Raw genomic sequence first — 12,465 nt, forward strand, 5'->3', positions numbered from 1 at the left:
GATGGGAACTGATTCAGTCTCTTCACAGTTAAAAACATCACTAATGCACATTCCTGACTAGTCCTTCATCTATAAAGCATCAGGCGTGCTGTGAGGAGGAGCAGTGGGAATATACGGACCGATCCACTGCTATGATTAAAAACATATCTGGGTCTGTAAACGGAACAAGAGTTCAACAAGACGAAGCAACTGAAAGCATTGAGTACCAACCTGAGGAAAAGCTGCCTGGGACGAGGGGGAGGGACACACGGCAGGCCACACCCACCAAACCCAGAGCCAACCAATCACAGCGCACACACAGATGAGTTAGCAGAGACGCAATGATGTAACGGCACAAACAAAGAGAATGACAAATGATACGCAAACATGCTGCAAAATTACATCAGAGCGCATACCATGCAAAAAACAAAACAAAGACCAACAGGCATAATGAACACAACAGTGCTAATGAATATTCATAAAGTGTTACTACGGGAATCATCAATATTACATCTCACGGTTAGTTTTAAGTAGCGTACTGTGAAAAGCACAATCTGTGTAACACTCTTCACAACACACACCCTTTCTAAGAATCTTCTTTACAGCGATTCATATGGTTAATGTTTATAATGCATTATAGTCCACATTAAGGTCAAATTTGCAGTGCATTGTGGGATACAGTGCATCATACAGTGTTATACTGAACACTATAGTAAATGTAGCAGGACATTTGGCTCAATGCATACATAAAATTCTCATAATAAACTGCTGTATGCATTAACTGCTAAAAGAGCTGACAATATTTAATCCATAATTACTGCAAATATTATCTTCAAAGCTGCTTTGAAACAATGTGCATTATGAAAGATCCATATAAATAAAACTGATTTGACAATTTAATAAATAAATAATCAGTGAAATGTGATCACGTTCAAATTATATTCATATTCAGATGTTCAGTCAATCAGTTTTTGAATTTAGTGATTTCAATAAATCATAAATCTTCTTTCTAAAATGATTGATGTTTTTCTTCTAAAGACTGGCCGCCGTCTTACCTTAATCTGCCCAAACACCTCAGTTACCATCTCAGTAACCATCTACCGTAAGAGCACAGCATCGGTTACCGTCGGGACGTGTGTCTGTAAGCGGGACTGTGTGTGTGTGTGTGTGTGTGTGTGTGTGTGTGTGTGTGTGTGTGTGTGTGTGTGTGTCTGTAATGTGTGTGTGTGTGTGTGTGTGTGTGTGTGTGTGTGTGTGTGTGTGTGTGTGTGTGTGTGTGTGTGTGTGTGTGTGTGTGTGTGTGTGTGTATTCTCACCCCCAGCGTCGTGCTTTGACGGTTGTACCCCGCGAAGCTGAGAATGCTCTCGGTAGCCATGGCCAGACCCGTGTGCTGAGACAAACCCGACAGCCAGTTCTGGTGCTTGTTCAGATACTCCTGAGACACACAAATATACATCACAGGTTCCAGCGCCACTGTTTCTTGAGCATCAAATCAGCATATTAGAAAGATTTCTGAAGGATTATGTGATTATGTGCAATTTTCAGCATCATTACTCTAGTCTTCAATAAATTAGTTCAAAAATATATTCACATAGAAAATGGCTATTTTGTAATATTTCACCGTTTTTACTATATTTTTGATAGCCTTGGTGAGCGGAAGACAACAACATAAAAAATTCATACAACCCTAAACTTTTGAACGGTCATGATTAACATAAACCTTTGTATTTACATGATATTCAAAGAATACCACAGTATTACTACAGCTGACTGGTTTCCAACTTAGGCTGATTAAAACTAACACTGCATCTAATTCTCATTATATAGTTTGCCAAAGTACCCCAGATGGTAAGCTATTCCTGGTGAAAGCTCATATTACCCACAAATCCTTCTGCTACGGAAGAGGGAGAGCTTGTCCTTTTTTATTAAAAGTTAAAATCCCCCTGTAGTCAATAATTTTATCCCTTAAAACTCATCTTTGATCACCAAAATTACATATTTAAATGTTTTTTTTCCGTTAAAAATAAAAACTTCATGCCTTAAAATATCTTGAATGTAACTCTACACGCTCGCCTCATTTAGTATACGTGGTTCTATGAATATGCAAATGAGCCCCGCCTCCACTCACTCACAGCAGTTACGTAATCAGATTACTTAGTAACTATTAAAGTAACATTACTTTTCAATGTACAACAAAATATCTGAGTTACTTTTTCAAATAAGCAACGCTAGTTACTTTCTCACATTTATTGACTGACAGCTCTCCTGTCAACATGTTGAGAGAAATAAAGTGTGTGTGTGTGTGTGTGTGTGTGTGTGTGTGAACATGATGGTTATTGTAGTTCTAGACTAAATGTGAACATGCATTTGCTCATCTCACTTGCACGAAAACATTCAGTCTCCTCAAAATGAATAAAAACAGCAAAATGCAATTGGTTTGAGCCTCTCCTGTACAGGCATACATTTATGCATCTATGCATTTATGCTTATGCATTTTACTTTTGGTGTGAAAGAGTTTGCCAAAAATCTAGCTTTTTTTGTTGTTATTAAATAAAAAAAACAAGCAAGCCCAGCCCAGGTGAGAAAAAGTAATGCAAATGAAATGTAACGCATTACTTTTCATAAAAAGTAACTAAGTAACGCAACTGACCCTTCGCTAAGCCCCGCCCTCCTTAGTAACTGTTGCTACGCCTGACAAGCTTTCGCGCCTGGCACGTCTATTACAGTATGAATGCACCGGTGTCAGACATTCCCAAGGAGATAATTAGTGATTTTTGGCGAACAGGTGAAATATCTGAGAGAGCGAGACAAAAGGGACTGCAGTATGCGTGCGAGGGATACATCCACGACTTAATATGCAACCGATTAGAGAATAATTTAATCAAAATTGAAGCTTAAGCCTATAGGTCCCAGCGCAAGCAGATGCCGGGGAAAAAAAATTCCACCCCCCCAGTCCAAAAATTTTAGGAGACCGGGTATCAGATTTGCACAATTCATACGCACAACGCTTCGGCATGTTTCCCTCACTCGAAAGCTTGCCAGACCTCCCAGTTACGGTTGCTAAGCCACGTTACAGTTGCTAAGCCACGATTGGCCTGTGGCAGCTTTCGGGCGTGGCTTAGTGAAGGGTCAATTAGTTACTTTTTTTTGGGAGTAACGCAATATTGTAATGCAATACTTTTAAAAGTACCTTTCCCCAACACTGATAGTGTGTGACTTGAGCTCACCTGGAGATGAGACTTGGTAACGGAGGCGGCCCATTTCATGGCCTCCTTCAAGATCTCTCCACAGCGAGCGGCAAAGTCCTTCACGATGCTCTGGACAACAAACAACATTTCAAAACCGGACTCTGATCGCGAGTGCATTCATGTCTCAGAGGCTCCGTCTCACCTCTCGCGCCTCATGCGTGTCCGGGACCGTTATTCTGTACGGGGTGTCTGGGATGTCGTAGTATGGCTGATCTTTGTGGATGTCCTGTTTAACAGAGGTCAGGGTAAGTGAATGACATGTGAGAGCGTAAACATGAGTTATATCGGTCACGTGTGTGTGTGTGTGTGTGTGTGTGTGTGTGTGTGTGTGTGTGTGTGTGTGTGTGTGTGTGTGTTGTACTGACGGCACTCAGGGACAGAGACAGAGTCTGCAGGATGTCCAACATGGTCTTCAAAACTCTCCCACTCCACAACAGGTGCGGAAACCTAGAGGATAAACAGAGATTTCACAGACTGTGTTCAAGCAATAAATATTGTACTATAGCAGTAATTCTGCTGTAATAATTTATTTATTTGTTTATAAAAAAAAAATCTAAATAAAATATATAAATGAATTAAACAAATGTATATATATATATATATATATATATATATATATATATATATATATTTATATATATATAATTTGTTCAATTCATTTAGATTTTTTATTCAGATTTTTTTATTACAGTAGAATTACTGCTATAGTAAAATAATATATATTATTATTATTATTATTACAATTAAATCAATTTAATTAAATTAATACAATTAAATAAATATTTTACTATAGCAGTAATACTACTAAAAATCATTTATTATTATTTATATGATTATTAAATTAATATAATTAAATTCATAAATATTTTACTATAGCAATAATACTAATGTAATACATTTTTAAAATATTTGTATTATTATTAAATTAATACAATTAAATAAATATTTTACTATAGCAGTAATACTATTATATTTTGTATTATTATTAAATTAATATAATTAAATTAATAAATACTTTTATACTTTTATTTTTATTCATAAATTAAAAAAAAATTACTATAGCAATTATACTACTGCAATAAAAATACAAAAAATTATAGTTAATAATAATGATAATCAGCATAATTTTTTATATAATTATTATTATTACTACATCAATATAGAGGACAAACAGTGATTTGATAGATTTGAGCTTTTAGTTTGTTTTTGTGTGAGAGAATCAAATAGGAATATTACTATTACATTTATTATTAATCATAAGCGTAATTTTAATTATTATTTAATTTAATTATATAAATGATAATAAATCATTATAAAAAAAAAGAAAAAAAAAAGTACTATAGCAATGATCCAAATGTAATAAAAATACTAAACAAAAATAATATATTTAATAATAATAATAATGAAAATAATCATTTTATATTTTACAGAACAACAGTAAATTTACAATACTAATATTTATGTCAGTCTACATTTCTTTACTTTCAAACGTGAAACTATAGAGCTTTTATTTTGGAGTAAAACTGCAGGGAGACCCACAAACTCTTTTGTTGAAAACAGATTTATAAACGATTCTCATTACAAGTTTGGGAAGACGTTTGCAGCATTTTGTCTTTTCAAAAGCAACTTAAAAGCAACCTAAACTCACAGTGCTTGCAGACTTTGTGTGGAACTCTATACTCTAATAGTAATAAGCATTTATTAAGCAGGAATACACATTTACTGGGGGAAATTGTTGAGATTACAGTGATGCTTTAATATGCTCTAGTCTAGTTAGAGAGCTCAATAGCGTTTGGCAGAAAGTCATTTTACGTTTCGGCGAGTCCTGAGAGGTATTTATCTGCGACTCTGCGGATCCTCTTGTGGGTGTGGTTAAAGTTGACCAATAGGAACTGAGCATGACGCTCAAGCTCCTCCTCATGCTCTTTAGTCTTGGGCTGAAACACAACGCAAAGCCATTATCAATAATGAGCGATCAATACTGCATTCAGAGATCCTTCACACACTCGACTCACTTTCTCAGCCATCATCTGCAGGAAAACATCGAAGACTTTATCACCGACACAGATCACACACTGCATCATGCCTGATGGAGATGAAGAGGCAGAGTCAGAACTAGGACTGTGTGACGCATTCAATATTCACTATATATTTGCAATGGTTTTGCTGGTTACATAATTTTAAGCAACAATTGGTTTCCTAAAGATCATGTGATTAAAACTAGTTTCTTGATGATTTGTTTTCTGAAAGAGATTCAATAACAGTGTTAGAGTTTCCATTTATTGATTTCCACAAATCAGTTCAATTTCAATGGATTGAGTCAAAACTCTTGATTTGATGATATAATGAATAAAAGTTCTAATATGTATAATTAATAAAAAATATATAATAACAAAAGGTAAATCACATTTATAGAACATTACTGTAACACCTGTTCTCATATATATATATATATATACACACATACATACACACACACATACATATATATATATATATATATATATATATATATAAATATTAATACATACATATATACACACACACACAATTATCAAGAGTGTCATATTTCTCATATCAAAATGTTCTGGTAAAAAAATAAATGTAGGTAAATACTGCTGTTTATCATATTGGTGCATAAAAATGTCAATTAATAAATATGATTCTTCACGTTCATTTAATTGAAAACATGCATTGAATAATTGCAACACATTTAATTTACACATGCTTACTTTTTGTGGTAAAACATTTAGAATTTTTTTACTCAACCATATGAAATTCTGTTGAGTTTCTGACCTGATTTGTCTTTCTGGATGGCTTTGTCCTCGAAGTATCTGAACATCACCTGGAAGCGGTCGGCATCGTTCGAGTGCAACATCCTGAGGAGAGAGAGAGAGGTTTAAACACAGAGAGAGACAGAACAAAGAGAGATGGGTAAATCACACTCACACACACACACAATCCACCTTCAAGTCTACTGTATTTTAGATTATGGGAGGCACTTCTGGTTTGTTTATCATAAAGGTAATTTAATCATAAAATTACTATTGTTTTGCATCAATAAGGGCAGTTACTAATAATATTACATGTTTGTTTACTGGAAATTTGACATCACATAACTTGAATTAAAATGAACTTTTATTAACAACAGTAACGTGCAAAAACGTAATGTAAATATTCCACTTGTATTAAATGTACCATTGATCTTCTACAGTATCATACTGAACCGACCGCTTCAGTGCTTATAAACGGAGAACTCTTTACCTGCTTTCTGTGTAATTCAATCATAATTTGAAGAAAAGTTTTTGTTTTTCATGAGACTTTGTGACTTTTTTTCCATATATTATGGAGTGGAAATGGCTAATAAGTCAATCAGTGCTCCTGTGCCGCCATCTACTGGTTAAAGTGGTCATTTCATGTCTTTTTTTCAAATTAAAGTGTTTGTTTGCTATGAAAGTGTTTAGTTTAAAGATGTAGGAAAACTAACATTAAAATTTGATAATACTTCGAGGTTTAAAGTGTTGGAAAAAGTGTGAAGCCTTTGAAAAGTGATTGAATTTCACTCTCAAAAGTTTGCACAAACCCTGAAATGATTAATGTAAAATTTGACTATTTCTGCCATAACACCATAGTTACAGTTAGCGTTACTACATTAAATCACTAGATCTTGCAGCGATATTATTAATACTGAGGCGCATTCAAAAGCTTTCTCACGGGATCTTCCAGCGCTGTGTAGTAACGGTGTAAAATAAAATGCTTATTGCGTTCATAGAGCGAACCTTTCGCTGATTGTTTACAGTTTAACTGAATTTACTCCCATTGCTCGTGCAAATGAGGCGAGGAAAGTGGTGGATAATGAGAGGAGCTGTTCTAAAGAAAACAGATAGTTCAAGCGTCTCTAACCTCATATACTCCAGCCGGTAGACAGACAGCAGGTACGTGCACATGGCGAAGTCGAGCTTATTGATGAGGGCGGCGGCTTCAGGTGACGGATCCAACAAATTAATGATGGTGCTGCGCAGTTCACTCAACTCCGCCTTCAAAAAAAGGAGAATTTTGAATAAACAAGGGCTTTCCAGAATGGGAAACTAGTATATACTGTATACTACTACTGTAAAATAGCATGCAGTATGCAAGTGTCAAACAGTAGTGTGCTACATAACCTCAACATGCTGCATGTTTAGTGAATGGTACCCAGTTAACTCCTCAGAAATAAATAGGGTTAATTTGCTTTTTTTTTTTTTTAAAAACTTAGGAGAGTTAAATCAAATATTTTTTATTTGTTTTGTCCCTCAGCAGGTGAAAATCATCAGTCTGGCCACTTGCATTTACATTTATGCATTTAGAGACACTTTAAGCCAAAAGCTACTTAGAAAACAAAACAGCTAGTCAAAAAGCCAACAATATTCATAATATAAAATGCCAGATAACTTAGTAAAGTAACTCTCCTCAACGAGACAAATGATTTGAGGAATAATTAACATCTGAAGCACAGATGATGCAGAGCGACACATGTGCTTAATTTTTCACTTACGGTTAGAGTTAACAGTAATTAAGATACTTAACACAGATGTAAAACAGCACTGAGACAGTGAGAGCGTTTGATACCGGAGTAACCGTGTCGTTCTTCAGTGCCGAGTTGTACTGGAGTTCTGAACGCAGCGGTTCTCCACTGGGGAACGTGAGCAGTGGCGATTTAGTGGCGATTTCACACACTCCCTCGTACCATTCCTCAGGCCACAGACCTAAAACACAGGCAAAACACACACTTCTGTAGAAATACTGTGAGAGAAATCCTGCTAGAGAACACGCTCATATTGTGTACGTGGTGAACTCATGTTTAAACGCTGTCAGTGATGATTTTATTTCCTTACCAGATCCTTCCACAGCAAAACCCATGACCACAGAATAGAGCCAGAAATCTCTGAAGAGCTTCTGCAGGCGAGGTTTGGCCTCCTTAATGGCAGGCAATCGGCGGGTCAGCTGCGTCACATTAAATACAGAAAATTAAATACTTTAAATACAAAAACAATATCAAAATGTACGTTAAAATGGTAGTTCTTTAGAAAGATTATATTCTACAAAAAGCACTGTGTACCGTCACTGTTCTTTAAAAAACTTTTTTTTTTTAAACACAAAAAAAGGGTAATATTATTATTCTTAAATAATAAAAACACTTAAAGTAATAATTATACAAATAAATAAATAGTATTTTTTTTTAAATCAAGTAAAAAATACATTGTTACAGTGATCAATACAGTATCAGTAACTTATCACATATGGGATTTGTTTACAGTCAATATTATTTAACATTGCACATGATCTGTTTGTCAAAAAATTATAAAAAGGGAGTCCATATCATTAAAAACATTTACTTTTCTCTATTCATATACATGTCAGTTTTTCCAAAGCAAGATTAAATGACATTTATTTGATCCATTAGGAGATTATCCCATGTTAAACGATATCTATAAACTTACATGTACAACTAAATTTACAGTAAATATACAATAAGCACAATTTCGCTTCGAAGGAGAAACTCTCTTCAGTCAGTTCGCAAATCACATCAAAAACCCTTTCTTACAATGAAACATTGTTTCCTCGTTACATTTAATACAAGCTGTCAGGGATATCAGGATTAACCCTAAGTAATCTAACTGGGGTAATATAAGTCCTAGGAGGACATTTACAGCATATCTGTAGTAATTTGCACCTAGTATTAATGGATGGAGTGTATTTCAAGGGTTAAATGGAGTCATATGTGAGGAATGTTTGAACTCGCTACTGTTTGATCAGTGAAGAGCCACTTCAAAGTCCAGCTGGGGATCGAATCCACAAACGGACGTCCACACACACACACACACAGAGATTCCAGAGGGAAAGAGCAGGTAAGAAGCTCAAACTAGCATAAAAGACTATAAGATTTCATAAGACACTGGTGTGATATTTCAGAGATCAAGCTAAGAAAGTAACCAAAAGCTTTAAGAATAATTGGAAATCACTATTGGGTGTCCCCATTAGTGTCTATGGGGGTTACGGCCCAGGATTTTGCAACATGTGTATGAGCATTGAGTGTTAGATTTCCGAGTGTAATATCTGCAAGTGAAGCTGTCAATCGTTCAATATTCCCATGTGTGCTTGTTTTGTTTTTCTCATAGGATGTGGATCTTTCAGGTTATAGTCGTAGCCTCTCTCTTGAGTAGCCCTGCTCTGGCTGGGGTCAAAGACCTCAGTTCACACTTTGAGAAGGAAAAGTTGGTGGATGCCCGTGGACTTTCTCCAGATGGAGGGACCACAGACATTGAGTCCATCCCGTTGGACTTCCATCGGGAAAACACGGTCACGAACGACCTCCCTCTGGACGGACTGGAAGATGAAGACTACTTGGACTTCGATAAGATCCTGGCGGAAGGTGAGGATGACTACAGCGAAGGCGATCACATAGATGAGATCTCCACGCCTGCTCCTGACCTTGACCTCTTCTTGGAGCCAAGTGACCCCAAAATACGGAGAGCGCGTCTGTTGCGGCTCTTCCACGGGCAAACGCGCCTCCAGCGAATCAATGTCGTCAACGGCCGCTTCGGGTGTCGGCTTTATCGGAAACTGCGCAATCGACTTAACCAGACGGACAACATTCTTCTTGCTCCTGTCGGGATCTCCATCGCGATGGGAATGATGTCCCTGGGAGCCGGACTAACCACTCAGGAACAACTCTACCAAACTCTCGGATTTGCCGAATTCGTCAACGCCAGCTCACATTACGATAACTCGACCGTGCATAAGCTCTTCCGCAAACTCACACACAGGCTCTTCAGACGAAACTTCGGCTACACTTTGCGCTCCGTTAACGACCTGTACGTGAAACGCAACGTCCAAGTACAGGAGGCTTTCCGTGCCGACGCGAAGACGTACTACTTCGCCGAGCCGCAGTCTGTGGATTTTGCCGACCCGGCGTTCCTCGTGAAGGCCAACCAACGCATTCAGAAAATCACCAAAGGTCTGATAAAGGAACCGCTGAAGAGCGTCGACCCCAGCATGGCAGTAATGCTCCTGAACTACCTCTACTTCAAAGGTGAACCAATTCAAGCCCATACTGGTGGTCAAGACCTAAAGTCTGAAACTCTTTAGTAAGACTAATGGTTTACACTATTCATTTGTATAGTCAGCAATCAATCCAAAGCAAATAATCATGCACTATGTGAAATGTTTTGTGTACTTCCATTGAATGCAACATTTAATTTAGCCCGACTGAACTGACCAGCATCTTCACTAGGTTAATCAAGCAAGACTTCCTCGTTGCTACTAGGCTGGTCAAACAAGCATTGTCTTTCTTGTGAATCTGGTTATCCATCCTCAGTTTCACACCGGAGGAACCTTTTCATAGTTTCTTGAACTAATGGTGGAAGAACCCACTTTTTGGTGTGTTCGCACTGCAGGAACTGGGAACGAATTTAATTCTAAGAGCGCATTTTGGGGAACAAATGCTACCTCAGAATAGGGTTTAACCCAGCACAATAGGAACTACCAGTGACACTAAAAAGCAGTGTAAACGCACAGTTTACTTCATGAACAAACTCCACGATGGACATATACAGATAGCTAATGTTAACAGTTCTTTTCTCAGCCTCGATGATATGTAGCACCGCAAGGAGATTTCGTCCTCTTTTTTGCTCTTTCCATCGCATAACTTATACGTCTACATTCCAACACAAATCAAACGACACACAACAAAAACACAGCTCTGATCACAACGTCCTCCACTCTCCAGTTGTTGACGTCATTGAAGGAAACGCTTAATGTCACTGTCGGCTAGCTTACGTCACTTCATAGTTCCTACAGCCAGGGCGAATGTAACCAGGAATATTTCCCAAGGGGAACGTTTAGTTCTCGGGGAACCACCCTGGTGACTAGTTCCTATAACCAAGTTCCTGTAACTACCCGGTGCGCAAGCCCCTATTGGCTACAAGAAGTTTTGCTGGCGAACCTCATAGCTATGCTAACTAGACTTGTACCAAACAACCATAAACCAGGACTGTTTTGTCTTTTCAACAGGGAAACTTGTAGATCAAAAGAAGCCAACCCTGCTCACGGAGGGCTACCTTCCTGCAGACTTCATTACCAACACATTACCTAAAGACCTTGATTAGCTGGTTCAGGTGTGTTAAATTAGAGCTGGAGTAGAACTCTGCTGGAAAGTGGCCCCCCATGAGCACGATTGGACACCCCTACTTTAAACAGATTAGAAGTCAAAAATAGTCAAAGATAGAAAAATAGTTAAATAGTCAAAGTCGTCAAAAATAATATCACATGCAGCTCACAAATAACACCACAATGTCATGTTTTCACTGCCCCAACAAACGCAGGTACGTGGGAGCAGAAGTTCCCGAAGGAACTGACACACTACCGGCAATTCCGTGTCAGTGAGAAAAAGCAGGTGCGTGTTCCCATGATGCAGAACAAAGGGAGTTACCTGGCGGCGGCCGACCACGAGCTCAACTGCGACATACTTCAGCTTCCCTACACCGGGAACATCAGCATGCTCATCGCCGTGCCTCAGAAACTCTCGGGAATGAGATCCCTGGAGCAGGAGATCTCCCCAACCCTGATCAACAAGTGGCTTAACAACATGACCAACCGGTAAAGCACCATAAAACACTAGTCTGACCAAGTCTGCGAGGCACTTTAATGTCAATGACTCAATCACTTGAAGTGCTGGACAAAGTAGGATCTGAACTATTGTTGGTCCTGGAATAACACTCAGATTCTAGGGTTAAGTTTAGGTTTAGTTCTAAACCAATCATTTCTTAACCAATTATTTTCCTTTGATTTCAATAATATTCAGTAATATCTTCACTGACACTACAGAATGAGAACAAATCTTGAACTGAATTGAGCTGGATGATGAAACTGCTTGTATAGCTGAACTATTGAAGTTATTGAACTGAACGGAGTTGAATAACGACTGTCTTCTGTAGAGCTGCTTATAGATGAATTGATCTCCTTTCATAATTGATTAACTTCACACAGTTATTGAACAGAACTGAATCAACATTGAACTGACTGAAAAATGACACTATAGTCTATTTTAGAGCTGCTATAGAGCAGAATTAAAGAGCATCATTGATCCTTGTCACATTTATCACTGTAAAGCTGCTTTGAAACAATCTGTATTGTATAAAGCGCTGTACATTATGTTCAGACTATTAGTGACTAGATGTTCAGACAGAGTTTGATTAT

At 37.5% G+C, this 12,465-nt stretch overlaps 2 protein-coding genes across 4 annotated transcripts in view; one reads left to right on the forward strand and one right to left on the reverse strand.

The window, feature by feature from the left end:
* Positions 1-12,465, reverse strand: part of pi4kab (phosphatidylinositol 4-kinase, catalytic, alpha b) — a 64,539-nt gene that overhangs the window by 21,869 nt on the left and 30,205 nt on the right. Inside the window, exons 20-30 of one of the 2 annotated variants that reach the window (XM_082188853.1) lie at positions 8,103-8,211; positions 7,837-7,973; positions 7,132-7,265; positions 6,025-6,107; positions 5,244-5,314; positions 5,041-5,165; positions 3,594-3,675; positions 3,371-3,454; positions 3,208-3,297; positions 1,296-1,415; positions 211-225 (exon numbers count right to left, since the gene is read on the reverse strand). In XM_082188853.1, the coding sequence (XP_082044979.1) occupies positions 211-225; positions 1,296-1,415; positions 3,208-3,297; positions 3,371-3,454; positions 3,594-3,675; positions 5,041-5,165; positions 5,244-5,314; positions 6,025-6,107; positions 7,132-7,265; positions 7,837-7,973; positions 8,103-8,211 (1,050 nt within the window). The remainder of the gene's footprint in view (positions 1-210; positions 226-1,295; positions 1,416-3,207; positions 3,298-3,370; positions 3,455-3,593; positions 3,676-5,040; positions 5,166-5,243; positions 5,315-6,024; positions 6,108-7,131; positions 7,266-7,836; positions 7,974-8,102; positions 8,212-12,465) is intronic. The other variant, XM_082188854.1, reaches the window with a different exon arrangement.
* Positions 8,998-12,465, forward strand: part of serpind1 (serpin peptidase inhibitor, clade D (heparin cofactor), member 1) — a 5,904-nt gene continuing 2,436 nt past the window's right edge. The window contains exons 1-3 of one of the 2 annotated variants that reach the window (XM_082188896.1): positions 8,998-9,116; positions 9,387-10,300; positions 11,592-11,865. In XM_082188896.1, coding sequence (XP_082045022.1) covers positions 9,388-10,300; positions 11,592-11,865 — 1,187 coding nt within the window. In that variant the 5' untranslated portion in view covers positions 8,998-9,116; position 9,387. Of the gene's footprint in view, positions 9,117-9,226; positions 10,301-11,591; positions 11,866-12,465 lie in introns of those variants that run through there. The other variant, XM_082188895.1, reaches the window with a different exon arrangement.

Source organism: Leuciscus leuciscus (genome assembly GCF_965113295.1).
Source record: "Leuciscus leuciscus genome assembly, chromosome: 13".
Lineage (NCBI taxonomy): Eukaryota > Metazoa > Chordata > Actinopteri > Cypriniformes > Leuciscidae > Leuciscus > Leuciscus leuciscus.